This window comes from Prunus persica, chromosome G3 (genome assembly GCF_000346465.2).
Source record: "Prunus persica cultivar Lovell chromosome G3, Prunus_persica_NCBIv2, whole genome shotgun sequence".
Classification (NCBI taxonomy): domain Eukaryota; kingdom Viridiplantae; phylum Streptophyta; class Magnoliopsida; order Rosales; family Rosaceae; genus Prunus; species Prunus persica.
Genome location: NC_034011.1, coordinates 22,776,247 through 22,798,294, shown reverse-complemented (window position 1 = coordinate 22,798,294; position 22,048 = coordinate 22,776,247). Strand labels below are relative to the sequence as shown.

At 36.9% G+C, this 22,048-nt stretch overlaps 6 protein-coding genes across 6 annotated transcripts; 1 reads left to right on the top strand and 5 right to left on the bottom strand.

Moving 5' to 3' along the window:
• On the bottom strand, positions 3,221-6,261 carry LOC18783405 (vesicle-associated protein 4-2). The gene is made up of 7 exons (XM_007215747.2): positions 5,673-6,261; positions 5,017-5,087; positions 4,698-4,779; positions 4,438-4,556; positions 3,912-3,989; positions 3,678-3,797; positions 3,221-3,567 (listed from the first exon to the last, which is right to left on the bottom strand). Exons 1-7 carry the CDS (start codon positions 5,947-5,949, stop codon positions 3,508-3,510), a joined length of 807 nt encoding a protein of 268 aa, XP_007215809.1. The 5' UTR covers positions 5,950-6,261; the 3' UTR covers positions 3,221-3,507.
• Positions 7,186-8,524, bottom strand: LOC18781906. Its single transcript, XM_020558808.1, has one exon. It carries the CDS (start codon positions 8,400-8,402, stop codon positions 8,124-8,126), a length of 279 nt encoding a protein of 92 aa, XP_020414397.1. The 5' UTR covers positions 8,403-8,524; the 3' UTR covers positions 7,186-8,123.
• LOC18784340 lies at positions 9,223-9,966 on the bottom strand. The gene has a single exon (XM_007215132.2). It carries the CDS (start codon positions 9,951-9,953, stop codon positions 9,495-9,497), a length of 459 nt encoding a protein of 152 aa, XP_007215194.2. The 5' UTR covers positions 9,954-9,966; the 3' UTR covers positions 9,223-9,494.
• LOC18783595 lies at positions 10,601-11,354 on the bottom strand. Its single transcript, XM_007217647.2, has one exon. The coding sequence runs from the start codon at positions 11,220-11,222 to the stop codon at positions 10,950-10,952; it is 273 nt and encodes a 90-aa protein (XP_007217709.1). The 5' UTR covers positions 11,223-11,354; the 3' UTR covers positions 10,601-10,949.
• Positions 13,322-16,656, top strand: LOC18781912. The gene is made up of 6 exons (XM_020560089.1): positions 13,322-13,360; positions 13,540-13,614; positions 15,328-15,537; positions 15,620-15,713; positions 15,893-15,991; positions 16,601-16,656. The coding sequence occupies exons 1-6, from the start codon at positions 13,322-13,324 to the stop codon at positions 16,654-16,656; spliced, it is 573 nt and encodes a 190-aa protein (XP_020415678.1).
• Positions 18,186-19,065, bottom strand: LOC18784135. Its single transcript, XM_007215139.2, has one exon. The coding sequence runs from the start codon at positions 18,957-18,959 to the stop codon at positions 18,687-18,689; it is 273 nt and encodes a 90-aa protein (XP_007215201.1). The 5' UTR covers positions 18,960-19,065; the 3' UTR covers positions 18,186-18,686.

Here is a 22,048-nt window from a genome sequence, read left to right as displayed (position 1 = left end):
ACAAATTATTTAATTTTCTAGTTGTTATATTTCCCTTTCTTTGATGTTGACGAGATATTACAAATCTGTTATTTCCAACTTCAATTAGACTAAAGTAGCTCAAAACAAAGACTAGGAGAAAAGTAGTAATGAGATATGTTTAATTATAGGAGACTGACAAAGAAAGTTTGCTTACAATAATTCTGCAAATTATAGATAAAACGGGGCTAGAGTTATCGCGAGAAACAACGATATAAAAGAGAGACGAAGAGAAGGAGAGCCAATGAGCAAGAACAGGTGTCGAGCTTATCCGAATTCTCAGAGGACATCAGAATCAGATGACTCAGCATCATGGATCCAATTCCTCTCTCTCTCTCTCTCTCTCTCTGTCTCTCGGAATAGTACGCATATGTCCTCTTCAGCATGGGGCCGGCCTGCCCACACGTCGTCGTCTACCACGACTTATCGTCGTATAATAGTAAGTTGTCGCCTCAGGGGCAATTTTGTCTTTTCGATAGTGATGGGAAAATGATTTGATATGGAGGAGGGAGAGGGACACGTGAGCGGGTTGGGCCTCTTTTATGCGTTTTGGCGCCATCGGGTGGGGCAGGCATGGGCATCACGTGCTGCTGTGGGGTCCCCTGCAGCGGGCTCTGGACTCTTCTTCTATTTATCCTTCGTCTTCGGCGTTACAAATTAAAATGAATAATAAACTAATTATGTTTTGTTTCTAGCTAGTATTTAGCTTTATACCATTTTCGACGGATGAGATTGGATGCAATTACGGAATCGAACGGCTACCCTTTTTATTCTTTTGATTGAAACTAGGCCGACAACATTTCCATAATTCATATTTCTTCATATGAATCCAAGACGGTTTTTGTTGTACCTTGTACGGTGTACATCACGCTGATGTAGCATACCAATTCAGTTTTGTACGGCATCGTCATCTCAAGTTTCAAAATATAGGGTATCATATCATCCTCCAAGCTTGTCAATAACAAAATATATAAAATTTTCATCTTTTTAAAACCTTGATGTTAGATTACGGTTTTAATTTAGGCCTATTATTCACGTTGATATGCTATTTTAAGGGTATTCGTAAATACATTATACGTGAATGATATACGAAATCGAAAGATTAAAATCAAAATCTAATCTAACATACGAGCTTAATAATAATATAAGAACATATATTAGGATGAAGAGAACATAACCCTTGTGATCCATTGAAAAAACTCTTCCAGAATGTAAGTTGTTGCTGGATATAGGGTTTTTGCAAGGATTGTATAAACCAGGATGATTTCATACAATGATTGGGGATCAAAATGTAAACTTGCCTCATATCCATAGGCCAATGGATATTTGTTTATTCTTATCACTATAGCAAATGGGTCGCCTTCACAGGGAGAGGTCCACCCACCTATCAGCTTTCATGAACATAATAATTGTAGTTGCAATAATAGTATGCCCGGGTCATTATCAGAGAGAGAGAGAGTGGGGGTAAGAGCTGGAACGGAACATATAGAAATAGTGCTTTTATAATAATCGCTTTCAGACTTCAGCCAAAAAAATGAGAATCTAAAAACAAAAATTAAAAAACCATATGGTATCGTATGTTTGAACTTCCGTGATAGATTTTATTTTACACTGAGAATCTGAGATGGCGATGTGCAGCATACCAAAACAGTAAGGCTCGAATCCACTAATGCTGATTATGGATTTTTAATTCTCTGTGGGTTTCATAATTTACGCTTTAGCAAGAATTAATAAACAAATTTCAGTAGGATCGGAACTTAAAGATCTTCCAAAAAAGGGTTAAAGAGCGTAGATAGTGTTACTTTTTTAATTTGAAATTACAGACAGGCAGGTATTTATCCAATTCTTTTATTAATTATATTATAAAAGTGGGATTACGACTTGGTTGGAGATTTTTTTTTAAATACAAGTTACAGTCTAAATTACAGGAAATAAAGGTTTCTTATACATACAATTAAAACGTTACGAGAATTCGAACATAAGACTTATAAGATGCAAATTAAAGTTATTTTTCTATTGTACTAGACCTAGTTGGAAATTAATTTATAATTACAGGCAGCTGTATCCATCCAGTGTCATTGGCTTGTATTCCAATGCATTGACAAAGTAGTTGATAAGATCTTCTCTTTATTCTCCACAACATCATATAATATTTTTTTATTAGAGTAACTGCACACATATTCTTTATGCCTGAAATATAAATCTCTTTCTTTGTTTATATCTCAAAGATCATAGACGTGCAGACAAAAAGCTAAGCAAATATACTGCTACCAAGAAATGGTGTTTCCATTGGATGTCACAGTATAAAAAGCCCTGGCCAAGGTTCCCCAATATTTATCTTCATATAATTTGATGGATAAGTTTTGGTTAACATGTTAATTTATTGTTAGTGGACCATAAAATAAGTATTATACTCAGATCTCAATCCAGTTTCCATTATTCTACATAATTAAGAAATGGAGCAAGATTCTTGACATCTCAACTCAGTTTGAAGCTGTCAACTCTGAATAATACCAAATAATAGTTGTAGTAATCTGATTCAGGATCCTTTCAGACAAAACACACACAGAGATCATGCTCCGTAAAGTGTAAGCCAGCATGGCAGCAGAGTTGTTATGTACCTGCCTACTTACCCATAATCCATATAATCACTTCCATGGAGCAAATAATTGTAATACTCACCAAAGAAAAGGGGGATATATATATATATAGAGCTTCCGTTGAGGGATTTTTCAAATAAGCTTATGTGAGAAATACCCTTGTAGGACCCACTCTGCATAGTATTTCACTAATCCAAACCGTCTATTTTGTAGATATTCATTCAAAGATCATTTCTACAAAAAATCACTTCAATCCGATATTATTTGACCATTCAATTAAATTATTGAAATTTAAGTACTATCACCGTGTTCCTTTGACAACTTGCCACTTCTTCAGAGTTCTCATTATTGGAGTTGCAAATGTTAAAAAAACCTGATTACTGCATGCCTGATGAAATTTGATAAGCGATCGAACTTCTCAAAACTTTGAATAACCCCATTCCATTCTATGTGAGAAAACAACCCAAACTGCATCAAACATTTCTACAAGAACACAAAATTCATGAAGAAAACTTATGGTAAGTAAATTAGCCGTATGGAGAGGTGTTTGTGTTGGATATCTCAAGAGAGAAGTGAGCCAAAACAGCCAGCTAGAACAGAGATTATAAGTTCTGTAAAAAATCACTATTGTCATTTATGCTATCTACAAGTACATTAGGAGACCTGAAGCAGAACTTCAGACTAATTTTTCTCATAAAAAGGACAAAGCAAAAATTAAACAAAACAAGAAACAAAAATGTAACATCTATCCACAACGAAACATGCTTCCATTCCATTTACCTTTAAGATTGCTCAACGGTCTTCCACACATGAATAGGCGACAATTCAATCATATATAGAAACTTCCACACTAGAGAAAGAAATGATCTAAACAAAAAGGAACATAACTCTACACCGAATCAACACCTTCAACCTGCTGCTGGGCTAGGTACCTTTCCCTGCGCTCTTTCTACAAAGGAAACCATACATACCACAAGTAAGAATGTTTACAGTAAGAAATGTATAAAGCTCAATATCATCATTCTATCAAAAGAAACAAAAACATGTCAAACACCTCACCCATTCATCTATGACAAGTCCTTCCCCTACAATTCGGGGCCCTGTTTCTTCTGGAGGCTTCTTTCGTGCTTCGAGGGCAGCCTCAGCCTCAGCCAATTGCCGCTTAAGTTTTTCCATCGCCTTTACAAAAATCAAATTGAAAGTGAAAATGCTGCGGCCAAATTAAGACAATAAAAAAAAGTATGCAGAGGGCAGGAAAATGACAGGTTAGAGATGTATCCACCATCTACTTACAAGGGTAGGGCGTTCAGGATCCAGGAAAACAACACGCAAAACCTGCTCAACCACAACTTGGTCCTTCTGCTCATCAAACTGCATAAATGCATGTAACAGTTAATGTTTAATATCTAGGAATTATGATGCATACTGGTTTCTATTTGTGATAGAAACAAAAATATACATAACTTTTCAAGAATCAATGAGATTTATAGTAAGATCAACCTGATTCAGAGTAGAAGATATATGTTCTAATTATAGGAAAGTTCCAATTAGAATTTCTGCAAACATTTGCTATGAAGTACATGACATCTGAACGTTCACTTACTAATTATATTGGCACAGCAGGCTACAGATAACAGAGAAAATGACCTCAGTTCTGCTATCTCAATTCTACTTACAATATCTCTGCTTATTTTGAGGGAATGTAAAAGTCCAGTAGTTATTGGTTCCATTTACATAGAAAAATAAAAAAAAACTATTATCGTGGAAAAGCAATGTATTAAGATACGGTAGAAGTTATACAAAATATCTGCAATTATACCAGTTCTGGTACGTAGTCCATATCTCCTTTCACTTTCAAGCTCATGATCTTGAACTTAACCCTGCTCTTCTGGTCTACTAGTTTTTCATTGGTCTCCGGAGGTTCCACAAACTTGAAGACTGTCAATCAAGTTACAATTTTCAGACGATAACTCACTAAAATCTAAATAGCTAGCATGTTATTTATTGCAAATGGAAATGAAAAATAACCCAAAAATGACTATAAGAGTGCGTGAGGGAAGACCATGAAGAATGAATTACCAGTTGCAATAAGACTTTCACCCGGAGAAAGTATTCCCCCTGGAGGACGCATGTAACAACTCTTTGGTGCAGTTGTTTGGAACTAAACAAAAAAAAAACAACCAACATGTAAGCAGTTAGATGGTTCTGTTGGGAAATAAGCGTAACAGATCAAATTGACACCAGAAAACTCCTAATGCTGTCATCCCCAATTTTCAATTCAAATGTTGTCCCAATTTGATCACAATACTGGTTTATGACTAGTTTCTGATATGTAAAAGAAGTAAAATACTTAATAAGGGGGAAAACAAAAAAGGGGACTCGAGGAGTCAATCGATACCTTGAAAGCTACATGAGACTTGCTTGTGTTTTTAATTCCAATGGCACTCTTCACCTGCTTACCAGGTTCATCTTCAGAGAAAACAGTCAGAGAGTGAGGAAAAACATAACTAGCTTGAATCATCAATCGGCAAAGGAATTGAGCAAGCATTACACTTTTCTAATGATTAGCAAATATTATCTGAGTGAACATCTTATAAGAAATCCAGGGTGATGCTAACAATGTAAGAACAACCCATATTAGGATCAATCAAACCACTCCACACTGGACAAATGGATGCATCATGCAACAGAAACAAACTAAAGAAAGAGAATATCAGAAATAGAGACACCAATAAGAACCGACCAGATCAGCATAACAATTGGAACAACTGTAAGTCTTTAACTCATGAAATCAAAAGATCATGCAACTTAAGCAAATCAAAGAACAAAGAATGCAGCTCTATGTACTAAATGTCGAAGACCCAGATAACCATTTGGCAAATGAAACCAGTGTAAGCTCAAAAACAGACATCATGCAACTAATTACTCACCCCAAAAGAAACAAAAGTTCCACTCTTTACCTTCAAAATTCTCAGAAAATGAAATAGATGACCAAAATCAAAACCATTATACAAACAACAAAGATGATTAAAGCAGACAAGGTAAGGGGCGTACATGGAAAAAAGAGCTTATTAGCAGGATCAAGACGGAGCCTCCTCCTAGCAGGAAGCAAAGACTTGGTCACATACGACACCGTACTGGCAGAATGAAGAGCCGCACGCTCCACAGACTCATGAGTCTGACCCAGCTGATGAACATTGTGCATAGAAGACAAGGTCGAAGACGACGAAGAAGAAGAAGAGGAAGAGGCATTTCTCGACTGCCCAAATGGATTTTTGAATAGACTCCACAGCTTCCCATCAGGCCCAGATTTCTCAGCTTCCACAGCCATTCTCGACCCACCCGCCGGAAATTCGCTTCACGGTGGCAGCCGGAAAATGGGTTTCGCCGGAGATAGTTGGAAAAAAAGTGAAAAGAGAGATTTTGTTTTGTGCGAATTGAAGGCTGAAGCTGAAAGATTGAGGCTTTGGTGCAATGCGTGTTTTAGTTGTGTCTCTGGTTGTGAAAGGTCTTTATGATAGCCAATGCCATATGCGGCTGAATGAGACCTTTCGCTCTGGACTTTTTGGATTGTCGGAATTGGCGGTGGTTACTTTTACTCATTCTCCCTGTTGATGTTGGCTGGCAGTTGGTAGGAGAGCTTCAAGTTTGAAACTTTTGGGCTAAATATTGGCACTATATCTTGACCCCCAAAAAAAAAAAAAAAACATAATACGGGATTTTAGACTAATTAACCCTTAATCTATTAATATTTTTATTCTCAACGTTAAAAGAGATCTACAAAATCGACGTGAATTAGGTTAGTCGGCCAGAATAGTGAGCTCGCCCCTTTCACCTGGATCCCTTCCTGTAGATTAGTGGTTTACAATAATTAACAGCTTGATAGTGGTTTACAACAAAAGAAAATGACAGATAGCAACAATATAGCTACCCATTGGTGGAAGAACTATTGCTTCGGATAACACTTGCACCAAATCAAAGTTCTCTTTCAAATCTTCTTATGATTCCTTTTTTCTTTCTTGTATTTTTATTCTGATAAAGGCTTAAAGAGGAGAGCATGGCATAAGGCCATCATAATTAAAATAGGCTATGATGTTTAGAGCATTAGAACATGTTCTGGTGGTGCCATGAAAGATAACGACACAGAAAACCCACCACTGATGCTCCCATGTGGCCCTCTTGTGAAAGGCATCTCATCTTTTCCAATATCCCAAATCAATGAAATCATGTTTCGTACACAATGACATATACCATTTTTCATTTGATTTGGGGGCAATAACAACAGTTGCTAACTTGCTATGGTATAATCAAACAGCTTTTGCGTAAAGTTGCTTTCTGTTCCTTGTATCTTGTTCCACAGTCTAGAATAAGTTGATGGACCCAAGAGCTTATTGCTTGGAGATTAGAGCACTACCATATGACAGTAGCTACTGAATTATATGCTCTAATTTCAGGATAGTAATTGATTGGACATAATTCAATTCGATTGTTTTTAGTCTAGGAAACATTTTACTAGATTATGAATCATATTCTGTCATATAATTCAACCCACCAAACACGGCCTAAGAGTAAAAGCATAGAGTTTTTATTTCCTCTTTTTTTAGAACAAGTTCTTACAAAGATATGATGATAATAAGATTATAGATCAGGATGTGTACATCTTGAAATACACACACAAACATACATAATGCTTAGTAATGATTTCATAAACATGGAGGGGCATGCAGCATATCTTTCCAGCTCAGTTGGGTCCCCAACAGCTCAAGTACATAATTAGTCTAAGTGGTTCTTCTGATTGCTTCAGATTCAGAGTCCCCTGCTTGCAATATTTCTTCTTTGACTCCATTGTTGAAGATGTAGATGAAGATTTTCCCACTTGTGTAGACAGTGGCACAATGTTGTTAATTAGTGCATGTTGGTAACTCTGCAGGGATCTCCATTTGCTTAGATTCTTTTCTTTCAACTCCTCCACAGCTACAACAGTGCCCAAAACAGCCCAAGCCTTGCTCTTCCACCTCATTTTTTAACTTTTGAATGATGGCCACTACCAGTAATTTAAAGAACAAAGTAGAATTTGTTACAGTAAGTTGGAGAGAGTATTGAGATAGACATATATAAGCATCGAGACTATCTAACTGAAGCCATAAATATGCAGAGAGAGAGAGAGAGCTAAGGGGGTGATGAGAGTGGAGGTGGTTTCACTGGGGTTGTGGTTTTTGGCCATACCAGCGGCTATTTTGTTCTTTTCAGCCCAGAATTTTTGGGGAAAAGTTTGTTTCAGTTTTCCTTTGGGTGAATAATTTAGTAATAAAGTTGTGTTGTTCTTATGATCGGATTAGGCCAAGGCCAAGAAGCTGTGCCAAATTAAACACTTTAGTCAAGCAAGAAGAAAAACTGAATTTGGAAAACATAAGTGCCCAATGTATTTTACCAAATTTGTAAGAGCATTTGCCTTAAAGTAATTTACAATGGCCTTAAGCTAAGCTAAGCTTAATTTGGTTGGTGTCAGTTGGGACCCCAAGAGTTAAGATACATCACTTTCCTCATAGACTCCTCTGACTGCTTTATTTTCTCTTCTCTCATGATCATGCTTGAAGCCATGGCAGAAGAAGAAGAAGACAGCTTCTTGGCCTGAGAAAAAGACCTGAGATGGTTCTTGGCTTGCTGGTGCACCAGTCTCATGGGATAGTTCCATCTGCACAACCCTTGGTCTTTCAACACTTCCACAACTCCAACTGTGGCTGCCACAACCCAAGCCCTACTTGCTGTTGCTGCACTCATCATCTTGATTTTCCTTTTTCTTGGGATGTAAGCCCCTTAATTTGTATTGAAATTATGATAAGATAGGTCTTTTGCAAGAGAACAAATTTTGAGAAAGGTTGAGTTGAAATAATTGGCATGGAGGGTCTCTTTATATAGAAAGGAAATAATAAGTGACTTGAGTTGGATACATGATTGAGAAAAAGAAAAGGCCAAAATATTGGGAAAAAACCAGAGGCTACTACGTCAGTTGCTGCTGGTTTTGAGCCAAGGAAATCCAGTGGATTTTCTGGTTTGAACTTTTCTGCTGGGGTACACAAGACATTGTGCGCACCTTGTTTCTTCAAAATAATAATGCTTTTAAGGCCACAGAATATATGCTTTTAAAGCATTTGTCATCATTCCAGTTAATTAAAAAAAAAAAAAGGTGGGGATTCATTGTTATGTCCAATATAGGAGCTCAAACTATTAAAAAAAACTACATGAAATGAATTTTAGAAACACACCGAAAACCCATTTACAATATAACAAAGAAGCTTTGAACTTACTATAAATTACAAAACTGCCTTTGTTTCTTAAAACAAACCAAATCCGAAACCTCATAAAAAAAAAACCCAAAACACTCGACAAAACATAATTGTTTAAATATTTTTTGAATTTATTTATAAAAATTAAATAGTTCAGGATTTATTTACTAACTATGTACATTATTGCATTCGCTATTTTCTCTGGCTATGGACGAAATTATTTACTAGTTGGTACTAAATAATGGTAGGATCTGCATAGAAAATTTGATTTAAACCCCTTCCCTTCCTTAACAGACCATACATGATATAGATTTTAATGGTTAGGGCTAATGATCAGATGACATATCAATTTTCATACTAATTGTATATATCATAGAGAACTCAGACATTTACAATTTACAATAATTTTGTAAACAAACAAAATTTCTTCAGGCTGCAAATCCTACACCAACCATGGTCAACTTAACCACATGTTTCCAGCTATCATCATCCCATGCCTCAAAACTTGAAAATTTGTAATCCAAGCCTGCCTTCAGTGCCAAATTGTATTGATCATGTTCTTCAGCTACAAATTATGTAGTTGCTGAAATCAATTGGGTCCCCAGCAGCTGAGGTACATGACTTTCCTGAGAGACTCTTCAGACTGCTTCACCTTCTCATCTCTAAGCTTGCTTGAAACCAGAGCAGAGGATGAGGAAGAGAGCTTGTTAGCCTGAGAAAAAGACCCAAGTTGGCTCTTTGCATGCTGCTGCATTAATCTCATAGTATAATTCCACCTGCAGATCCCTTGGTCTTTCAAGGCCTCCACAACTCCAACACTTGCTGCCACCACCCAACCTCTCCTTGCTGCTGGTGATGATGAACTGCTCATATTGATATCTTCTTCTGTAAACTTAATAAGAACACTCTTAAACTTGATGGGAAGTAAAACTGATGTTTTGATGTGTTTGAATTTTGATGAAGTAAATGGGGAGTTGGTGTTGCTTTTATATGGAGGGAGAGTGACACTAAAACTAAGCCCCATAAAATGTGGGGAAAAAAAAGCCATGGGCTAGCTCTAGCTGTAGAGGTTTTTGCTGGGGTAGCCAGTGGTTTTTCCTCAGCGGTGAGTCAAGATTGGGCTACTTGGTCACGTTCATTTTTTTTCCTGTCAACTATTTGTCACATTCATTGACGGAGACAAAATTGGGTTGGGTAGGACCACAGCACACGGTTTTCCTTCATAAAATCCATTTAAGCCTCAGGTATGGGAGGAAAGACCACTTGTTTTTGTTTGTTTTCTAGTGGAAATTATCTTCTTCTTCTTTTTTTTTTTTTTTTTTGGAGACACTCCAATTGGTTTGAGTTAAGAAATATTTAAGAAGGAGAATGCTTCTTGGAAACTACTGGTGAAAATAGTTGGGTTTGGAGATCCATTACTATATTGATATTATTATATTCTAAATTCATATTTCCAATAGGATTCTACTTGCCTCATTTGACTCATTACCTGTATCCTTACCTGTAGCTGTATCCTTACCTGTAGGAGGGAAGGGAAGTAAGTATTTTCCTTTCCAATAGAGCATGAGATGTATTGGCTGAGCCATCATGGCTAATCTTCTGTCCTAGTTTCAGATTGGGATGTTTCTAATTCCATAAAACGTTTCCTTCTTCAAATATACTGTTTTGAAATTAAACAAATTCAACTCAGACCTGTAGGGTTGATAAATCTTCTACTCATGACAAAATAAACAATGGGCAAAATATATACACAAAAAAACAGAGACCAAAATAATGATCGAGGCAGCAATTCTCAGAAACATACATGTTTTATATGGTAATTGTCTTAATATGACATAATTTACATCAATTTGCCCCAAGCAGACGTGAATTGTCTGCCATTTACAAGCACAAAACGATTGCCAATATCTAACTATGTCCTCATTTGGTGGAGCTCTTCATGGGTTGTCATCTTGTTTCATCCCTTGTTCAAGCTCAAGCTCCATTTCAGCAACCGCTTGCACAAAAATGTCATATTTTTGCTCTTGTTTTTGTGTTGATTGAATTAGTTGGGACCCCAGCAGCTCAAGTACATGACTGTCCTCAAAGACTCCTCTGATTTCTTCAGCTTTTCATCTCTGACTTTACCCAAAGCAGCTGAGGCAGAAGAAGATGAGAGCTTGTTGTTGGCATGAGAAAATGACCTGAGTTGGGTTTTGGCTTGTTGGTGCACAGATCTTAAAGCAGAGTTCCATCTGCAGATCCCTTGGTCCTTCAGTGCCTCCACAACTCCAACACTTGCTGCCACAATAGCCTTGCTTGCACTTGATGAACTCATCGTGATTATGATTTCTCTTATCTTCTCTTATCTACTAGATTTTTCTGTCTTTGATTTTTTTGAACTCTTCAGTTGGTATGTGAATGTGTAAGTGTCCGATGAAGTAGATGAGCAAAGAGTGCTTCTTTATATAGGGGATTAGAAACGGTGTGCTTTTTTGTCCGTCCCCAAAAACTAGAGGCGGTTTCCTCAGTGAAAGCAAATGGGTCTTTTTTCTTTGGGATAGAAAAGCCAATGGTTTTTGTTTCTTTTGGACCTTGTGGATGATGCACTATGAGTTCAGATATTACTCAACTGGACATCCAGATGCAGTAGAAATGATCAATTAAACATGGGTAGAAGTGGGATTTCAGAATTTGGACAAGCACAACATTTTGCTGCCACGTGGGCATATGGTTTTGCTTTGCTTTCTTTTTTTGCCCTTTTTTCTTTACATTGAGATAACTGGACTTCATTCAATAACCAACCAACATAATACAACAAAAAGAAGGAAAGGGATGTACAAGTTTGAGCCTCTGTACAAAAATATTTGGCCTAAAAAACTCCCAAAAAGGAGGAAAATTCGCCACAAGAAAAAAAGCGCCTCCCAGTTGACATTGAATACATAAATCAACAAGTTGCTTTTAAATCTGCAGCAAGTAAAGAACTCAATCAAGGAGGCTCCTCCTCAATTCATGTATAAAAACCAGTGTTCCTAATAGCATATTGGGCTAGCTCATGAGCAACTGCATTATTGTCACGTCATTGCCATTCACACGAGAAAGATCTAAACTACAACCGCATCTTTAATCTTCCACCAAGTTTCCTTCTGCTTCAAAAAACTCTTTGTCAGAATTGATTTTATCTACTGTCCCTTGCGCGTCTATTTCCAACACAATGTCTTGAAACCCAAAATTATGTGCAAACTTATATGTATTTAGGCTCGCAGTGTAGGAGTGGAACTATTTGTTTACTTGGTTTGGTGTGGACCGTGGGCAGAAAAACAAACATTATAGTTGTTATAAAGTAAGAAGTGAAGGCCACATGAATAAAGTAAGGGAGTATTAGTCAAAAGATGAAATTATGATGTTGGGATGAATGATGATGTTGAGAGAAAATGTTGAAGATGCATCCACGGGAGGCCATTCTAATTGCCTATAAATAGGCTTCCTTTTAAGTTGTAAAATACACAACCAATTAGAAGAGAAGAGAGTCAGAGTCAGAGAAGAAAAGAGAGAATGAGTTCTATCTGAGAAGAAATTCTGTCAGTGTAAACACCACAAAGAGCAAATATAATTCCACTCCCAATATACTCCCAATATTTAGTGGTACTTCTCATACTCTCTGATTATTTTAGTTGTATAACAATAGTGTCTTTCTTTCTCTCTATTTGCTTTGGCTAATTATAGGCGTGAGTCTACTATGTGTTGACATGTCATTAAAGAAATAGTGAGCATTATAATTAGGTTAATTATTGTTTAATGAGTATAATTTAATCTATATATTACATGTTTGATGAATATGATTTAATCTACATATTACATGAATTTCCTCCACGACAATAAACGTGATGGGTTTGCTCACCGTCAATTAAGAGTGGTGAACAAAAATATAAAAAGGAAGGTACCTACGGCACCTGCCACCATTTTTGAGAGCACCATCAACACTCAATTTAATATGAAATGTGTGTAGGCATAAAACCTTTTTACACTAAAAATTAATGTTTTCGTTCTGACCAAAACCACAGTAGCTTGATTAATGTTTAAGTTGCTGGTGCATAGAATAATCAATTGTATATATCATAGAGAATTCAGGGATATACAATTCACAGTCATTTTGTAAATAAACAAGGTTGAATTAATATTCAATCGGGACCCCAGCAGCTGAGCTTACTTGAAACCAAAGCAGAGATGAATGTAGGAGGAAGGAAACCCATAAAAATGTGGGAAAAACCATGGGATGTGTTGGGCTATAGCTTTTGTTGGAGAAAGAAACCATTCAAGACAATGGATTTTACCCAATTAGGGCAACTCAATTATGTTTCACTGCTAAATACTCAAATTTATAGGTAATTGTCATAACATAATTTACATAAATTTGTCCCAAGCAAGCAAGCAGACATGAATGAATTATCTGCCATTTACAACGATTGCTTGCCAGTATGTAACCCCAACAAGTTTATATATCCTGATCATTTGATATATATAAAACTCCAGGAGCCCTTTCATGGGTTGTGTCATCTTGTTTCATCCTTCTGTTCATGCCCAAGCTCCAGTTCAGCAACCGGTTGCACAAAAATCTGATATCTTTGCTCTTGTCTCTGTGCTGATTGAATTAGTTGGGACCCCAGCAACTCAAGTACATGACTGTCCTCAAAGACTCCTCTGATTTCTTCAGCTTTTCGTCTCCGGCTGTACTGAAAGCAGCTGAAGCAGAAGAAGATGAGAGCTGAGAAAATGACCTGAGTTGGGTTTTGGCTTGTTGGTGCACAGATCTTAGAGCAGAGTTCCATCTGCATATCCCTTGATCCTTCAATGCCTCCACTCCAACACTTGTACTTGACATCATGATTATGATTTCTTTTCTCCTCTCTACTATTTCTCTCTTAAATCTTTTGAACTCCTCAGCTGTGAATGTGAATGTTTTGAGTGTATTATTGATGGAGAAGATGATAATGAGTAACGTGAAATCAAAGTAGGTGATAAAGTAGCTGGAAGACATGGAAATAAGGGTATTGTTTCGAAAATTTTACTCTCTCTTTATATACGAGATTATAAAAAGAAAAAACGGTGTGCTTGTAACCAAAAAAACAGAGCTGGTTTTGTTTTCTTCTGTTTCCAGAAGTATGTCTGGATTGGGATATCACTGTTGTGTACGTGCAGATGGATTGGGATATTCAGATAAGCACAACGTTTTGCTGCCTCATGGGTCATGGTTTTGATTTGAATTATTGTATTTTAGCCTGCGGTGTGGGAGTCAAACCATTTGTTTGCCTGTTTAATTTGGAGTGTGGGCCAAACGACAGAACAGTCACATGATTGTCACAGGTAGATGCACATCGGTTGAGTATCAATTAGTAAGAAATACATCCCGGCGGTTTATTGATTTTGGAGGCTCTGTATAACGAGTGATATTGAGGCCTTTTATATACAAGTACAAAATGTTATGATATTCTCATAGAAGAAAAAATGTTAATGACAAAGTTATGAACAAAACAATATTATTTTCTCATTCATAGTGGATTTTTAAGGGAAAAATTTAAGGGTAAATCTAAAAGTCATAATTTAAAGTACAAAATTCATTCACATTAGATAAAAAATTAAAAAAAATTAGGAATTCACCTGATTTTATAAATTTCTTATAATCATGCCTTCAAATTCCAAAGCTTGCATAAAACATCCAACTTTGTTATTAAATAACTGGAATATGTGAGATAAAGTAAAGTAGATGAGACACAACATTTAACGAGGTTCGGCCTTGTCTACGTCCTCGAAGAGCAGCAGTTATAACTTTTCCACTATATCAAATAATAGGGTTACAACTTTAATATTTACAATATATGTGGCTCACTGATTTTTTTCTCTCTTGGAGAATTTCTCACTGCTCTCATTTTTCTCTCCGCTCACTCACCCTCTTTCTTTCCTTCTCTTCTTTCTCTCCGAGCTCTCTCTCTTCCTTCTCTAATTGTAGTCTCATGCAAGGGAAGGATGAAGCCCGTTTACAGGCAAAGTTGATAACTTCACATGGATATGTAATCATTCCTTCTAATATGTGGATCCAATTCTTCAACACCTTCATCATGACATGCTTCATTTTTTCTAAATATGTGGTCTCCACTAGGGGTGGGCATTTGAACCGCAAAACCGCAAAACCGAACCAAACCAATCCGGAAAAAACCGAAAAAAACCGTGTTGACCAAAAAAGTCAAAAATCGAGAAAAATCCAAACCGAACCGGTTCAGACCGGTTCCGGTTCCGGTTTTCCATCCTAAGGAACCGGTCCAATCCGAACCGGTCCAATAGAATTAATTTATATATTTTTTAAATATTATATATATTTATATTTGAAATTATATATATTTTCATACCTGTCAAATTTTGATTGGTTGTGTATGCTGCTACCATAGGTAGCGCACACACAGGATTACACCAAATTCAGATTGGGTTTTTTCATTCTTCGTTCTTTCCTCTCCTTCCCATTTAGTTTCATACTCACTCAGCCAGCCGCCAGCCAGCCACCAGCCACCGATTCCAAACCTCTCTCTCAACCAGCACGTCACAGTCACACCCCTCTCTGCCGCCGCTCTTCTCTTAGCCTCTCAGTCGTTGCATTGCAGGTCAGATTCTCTCTCTATCTCTCTCCTTTTTTTTTTCTTTCCCCAATTCAATTTTCTGACTCTCTCTGGCATGGCTGTGAAGGCCAGGTTTAGGTCTTCCAAGGGTGGTGCTGGGGTCTTGGAGCGCCCAAAGTTTGACCAATCCCAATTTGACCCTGCTACCCAGCTTGAACAAGGTACCTACTTTATCATTTATCCTTCAACTGTCTTGATTTTTCTCATCTGGGATTTTTGTTTTGTATTCAATAGTTGAGATTTGTTATGAAAAGGGGGAGAAAAACATATTAGAAAACCCAATTGCAATGTAGCATTGTACTGTACTATTCTTCTGCCTTATTTAATGTTGAAATTACAGGAGGAGATATTGGACGACTCAAGGACAAGAGAGGTATTGGGAGTAGGGATAGTTACAGAGTTTTGCTGGTTGATGATGTTCGCCACACTGAGAAATTAGGTAATTTCCTTTTCCTACATATACATGACATTGATATATACAACTCTACCAGACTTTTTTTACTGCAAGACTTAATGTACTCTTTGGTTTGGAAACAGTTTATAATTTAGTAGATTTATTTGGCAAATTTATTAATGCAATTGTTTATTTTTTACAATTGTACTAATCCAATTCAATTTGGCAAATTTTCGAAGTTGGCATTATTCTGCAGAAAATAGAAAACTCTGCAGCCTAGTCTATTTTGGATTTAGTCTTTGACTGGCTTCCTTAACTCGGAATTCGATGAACTTTTGATATGTTGAAGTTTTATATGTCTACGTGTGATCTGGAAATGTTCACACCATTTTGAATCAAAATGGATTTTTAATGATTTCCCAAAGGCAAAGTGTTCCTGCCTAAATTGTTTAACAAAACTGAAGTTTCTGTTTTTAATGGAAGTCTTTGATTTTTTTTATTAGTCCAGAGCAGAATCATGATCAGAGGCTTTCCTAAGAGATAGAATTGTCCTAAGAAATGGATATATTGGTTTAACAAACCCAACAAGTGGAAGTGGGTTGTAAATCAAAGTGTTAATGTGAGTATGTTGATCCTTTGATTTTTTTTATGTAGATATTATGAGTTCATCCACACCTAGCACCATAGCTCCAACTACTTTCCAATGTTAGGAGGAATTTAATTTGGGTTGTAATGTATATTTGGTTGAATTTGGGTTGTATTTGGCTAGTAATTTATTTTGGAACTTATTTTGTTGAAGTTTGATTTAATTTGGGTTGTAATTTATATGTTGAAGTTGGATTGAATTTGGATTGTATTTTTGTTGAAGTTGGATTCATTTTGATGATGTTGAAGTTGGATTGAATTTTTGTTGAAGTTGGATTCATTTGAATTTGGATTGTATTTTTGTTGAAGTTGGATTCATTTTGATGATGTTGAAGTTGGATTGAATTTGGATTGAATTTTTGTTTAAGTTGGATTCATTTGAATTTGGATTGTATTTTTGTTGAAGTTGGATTCATTTTGATGTGTTGAAAGCTTGATGGAACCTCAAATTTGGGGTATGTTAGTATATAAATACATTTTGGGCAGATTTGTTAAATTTTAAATTATAAAAAAATAATAAAATAAAAAAAAACCGGAACCGCAGGAACCGAACCGGAATCGGACAGGTCTGGTTTGGTTCGGATTTCTGTATGGATGTTGAGCAGAACCGGTCCAAACTGAACCGGTCTGCACTATCGGATCAGGTTCTATTTTTTCCCCGAAACCGGTCCAAACCGAACCGTGCCCAGCCCTAGTCTCCACTCTAAACTTTACAACAAACTTAAAATTGTTGGGTTAGGAAATTGAAAACAGGGGGGCCCGTTTTCTTTAGTCAAAAGGCTCCCTATTTTCCTTTCTTTGGTCTTATTGTCAAAAGGAATAAAGGGTTTATTTTAAAAAATTAAACTGTAGATAAATGAAGGGTTTTTTTGGGTTTCTTTTAGAAGTGGGCTAGAAAAAAAATTGGAGCCTCAAATATTTGGGGGCCCTGTGCCATCGTCCAGCCTGCACAAACTATGAGCCGGACTTAAACACATCATAAGGCTTGTTTTATATAAGTGATATTGCCGGAGGGAGGTGTTCTCCTACACATATTGTCAACTGTATCATAGAAGTTTGAAATTGGGACAATTAGCCTGTAAGTCAGGTCATTTTTCCATTTAACAATACTAACAAGACTCTGGTCCTTTTCCACTAAACAAGACTCAGATCCTTGTTCAGTGACCTTTTCCACTAAACAAGACTCTGGTCCTTTTCCACTGAACAAGATTATGGTTCTTTTCCACTAAACAAGACTGTGTTGACCTTGACCAAATGACAAGGCCTTTTGTTAAACGCTTCATAACCCTTTGTAAAGTAAATGAGGATTCTCTTTCTTCATTCTAAGTGAAATATCACTATATTAAGAGTTAGTTTTCACATCACTATATTAAGAGTTAGTTTTTAAAGTTTTGGTTGATCGAAATGAACCGTCTGCCTTTTTATTTTGCAAACAATGATCAATAGGATGAGATAACCTTGTGTGTTCTTGTTGCCCCTAACTAATAAATTTCAACTGGTTTGTTCTCTGTTTTTTGTTTTGTGATAATCTCATCTGGTTAGTTGATTGACTGAAAAATAGAACCAAAAGCATCTCTATTTGAAGGAGGAACCATTAATAAAACCAACATGTATTGAATTAGAATTCCAAATAAGTACCAATGATACAGTAAGCTAAGGTTAACCTGGTCGAGAATTGTCTAATTAATAGATCCAATGTTCATTGATAAAAACCAAAGAACATAAATTTTCTTGTTTTTTTGGTTGATTGGGAAAATTTACATTCAAATAATGTACACAGCTTCAATTCAGTCTCAAAAATCTTCAAATCTTGAGGGACTTCACCATGAGCTCCAATTTGTGTCAATAAAGACCCCAACAGCTCAAGTACATGACTTTTCTTAATTGATTCTTCTCTTCAGAATTCATTTTGTTCAAACCATAGCAGAAGAAGAAGAAGAAGAGAGTTCCTTGGTTTGTAAGAAAGAACTCATATTGTTCTTGGCATGCTGGTGCACAGACCTCATGGTGGTGCAACTCCATCTGCAGAAGCCTTGATCTTTCAAAGCCTCAACAGAAATGTGATCTTTTTGCGCTTGTTTCTGTGCTGATTGAATTAGTTGGGACCCCAGCAGCTCAAGTACATGACTGTCCTCAAAGACTCCTCTGATTTCTTCAGCTTCTCATCTTTGACTTTACTGAAAGCAGCTGAAGCAGAAGAAGATGAGAGCTTGTTGTTGGCCTGAGAAAATGACCTGAGTTGGGTTTTGGCTTGCTGGTGCACAGATCTTAAAGCAGAGCTCCATCTGCATATCCCTTGGTCCTTCAATGCCTCCACAACTCCAACACTTGCTGCCACAATAGCCTTGCTTGCACTTGATGAACTCATCACGATTATGATTTCTTTTCTCTTCCTTACTGATCTCTCTTTGATGCTTTGAACTTCTCAGTTGTGAATGTGAATGTTTGAGTGTACTGATGGATAAAATGATCTTGAGGTGCTCTTTTTATAGGGGATTTCTAATAAAAAAAGGTGGGCTTGTGGCGAAAAACCAGAGCTGGTTTTGTTTTTCTCCTGTTTCTTTTGGTAAGGTATGTGGATGTTTTACACTATATTTGGAGATATTACTGTTTTGTACATGCAGATGCAGGGAATATGATGTACTAGGCAGGGGTAAAAGTGGAATTTAATATTTTGGAGTTTGGATAAGCACAGAATTTTTGTTGCCTCATGGGCACATGGTTTTGATTTAAATTATTGTATTTAGGCCCGCCGTATTGGAGTGAAACCATTTGTTTGCTTGTTTGATTTGGAGAGCGGACCAAAAGACAGAAACAGAGTCTCTCGTATCGTCACTTTATTTTGGTAGCAGCTTCTGGCCAGTAGTTTACTTGTTTGTAGTAGTGAAAATGTCTCATATTGGATAGTTGATCAATTGTATGAAGTTGAACTATTTTCTCCATTACTAATTAATTTTGGAGTGAAATCGCAACTTCCTTCAATAATTACGTAAAGCTCACATGATTATATATCACATTGGATAGTTGAGAAATTGCGTGAAGTTGGACTACTTGCCCCATTACCAATTAATTTTGGAATGAAATCTCAACTTCCTCCAACAATTATGTAAAGCTCACATGTGGATGGATGGACAAGTGTCTCTAACATTTGCGCCCGCCGCCCCCCCCCCCCCCCCCCCCCCCCCCCACTCCCCCCCCAAAAAAAAGAATGCTTCCTCCAAATTTCCATCACTCTTATTGGCGAAGTGATCATGTTAGGGTTTAGGGTTCACATGTTGGTTCTTCCGAGGCATGTTGGTATCAAATAAAGATGCACGAACGACTTCCAATCAATGTTGGTTCTTTTGCTCAACCACCCCATTTTGTTGGGGAGTATATGAACACGAGCGTTGATGTATGATGCCATGATCTTGTAAAAATTTGTTGAGATTATAATTAAGAAATTTGCCGCCATCGTCAAAATGGAAAACCTGGATTTTGGCATGAAACTGAGTTGCCACTATTTTATAGAACTATTGAAATGTTAAACTGACTTCCCCTTTGGTTTTGAGAAGGAGAACCCAAGTCATTCGTGCGCAGTGATGGTGACAAACCATCAAGCTCCAACCGGAGTAGTGATTTAAGCAAGCCCTCAAACATCATAATGAATAAGGAAGAATGGAACCAAACTTTTATTTGTACTTAATGGGAAAGGAACACGATGGCTCTTAACTAATTCATACGTATCACACTGGAAGCTAGAAACATCAAAACTGAAAAATAATGATGGAAACAGCTTCTTTAGATAACCAAATGAGGCATGCCCAAGACATTTATGCCATAACCAAACTTTGTCTCTTTGCCTCTCAGAACTAGCTCCACTTGTTGTGAAAGCTTGACCAACCTTGGTCTCACTATCCGATGCCTAGTCCAAGTAGTAGAGTTTGCCCCACCTAGTATCACAACCAATCGTCTTCCTCGTGAGAATGTTCTGAAAAACACAATGATTTGTCCAAAATATTACAATACACCTCAAAGTAGTAGTAAGTTGTGCAACATACAACAAGTTATGGTCCAAGAATGGGACAATCAATACAGAATCCATATGTATGGAGTTAGAGAGAGATAGAGAGTCATCTCCAACCACATGGGAGAGGATACCATTAGCATTAGACACTACCGACTGAGTGGATGGTTTGCGACTAATAAGTTGGCCAGGATCAAATGTCATGTGATACATAGCACCCAAGTCAATAATTCATGTGGGCTTTGGAGAGGACATATGAAAAGCAGAACCTTTGGTGGTAGTGATAGAAGCACGAGCCTGGGTAGCCAGTTTAACACGATTGATCGCATGCTTCTGTGAGTTTGCAAGAAGGGAGAGAATCGTAGGGGGTCCTGGCATTGCAGCAGAAGTAACATTTGATATGAGTGTGTGTTTGTGGTTAAGGAGTTTATTTGAGAATTTGAGGATTTTGATTTGAGGAATTTGATGTATGAATTTGATTTAGGAATTTGATTTGAGAGGTATGTGTTTAAGGAGTTTGATAAGAGGATTTGATTTGGGAGGTAAGGAATTTGATTTAGGGTTTGGGTTTGAATTTGAGGGTATGATTTGAGGGCTTAGAGACAACCTAGGATAGATTGCTCTTATACCATGCTAAAATATGAATATGGTTTGAATACTTTAGGTTAATTGTATTCTTCTCCATAAGGAGGTATATATAGGACTTTACAAGGGTACTTCATAAAGAAATAGATACAGTAATTAATTAGGAGAATATCTCCTAATTATACAAGGATGTGTCAATTATATAAAACAATGAAGTAAATCACCTAATTAACTTAGGAAATAAATCTCCTTGATTTAGTAGGTTAACTCACGTTAACAGTTTGGGCCTTTGTAAAAAATCGTTGGCATAAAAAAACCCCAAAAAAGAGGAAAATCCGCCAAAGGTAAAAAAAGGCCTCCCACTTGATGTCGAATATATAAATCAACCAGTAGCTCTTAAATCTGCAGCAAGCAAAGAACTCAACCAAGGAGGCTTCTCCTCAATCCATGTTTGTGTTTCTAATAGCATATTGGGCTAGCTCAGGAGCAACTACATTACCATCCCATCACTGCTGTTCACACGAGAAAGATCTAAACCACAACCGCATCTCCTTAATATCTTCCACCAAGTTCTCTTCTGCTTCAAAACACTCTTTGTCAGAATTGATTCTATTTACTGCCTCTTGCGCATCTATTTCAAACACAATGTAGGAGTGAAACTATTTGTTTACTTGGTCTGGTGTGGACCGTGGGCGGAAAAACAAACATTATAGTGTCTTTCCTTCTCTCTATTTGCTTCGACTAATTATAGGCATGAGTCTACTATGTGTTGACATATCATTAAAGAAATAGTGAGCATTATAATTAGGTTAATTTTCATTTGATGAGTATGATTTAATCTACATATTACATGAATTTCCTCCACG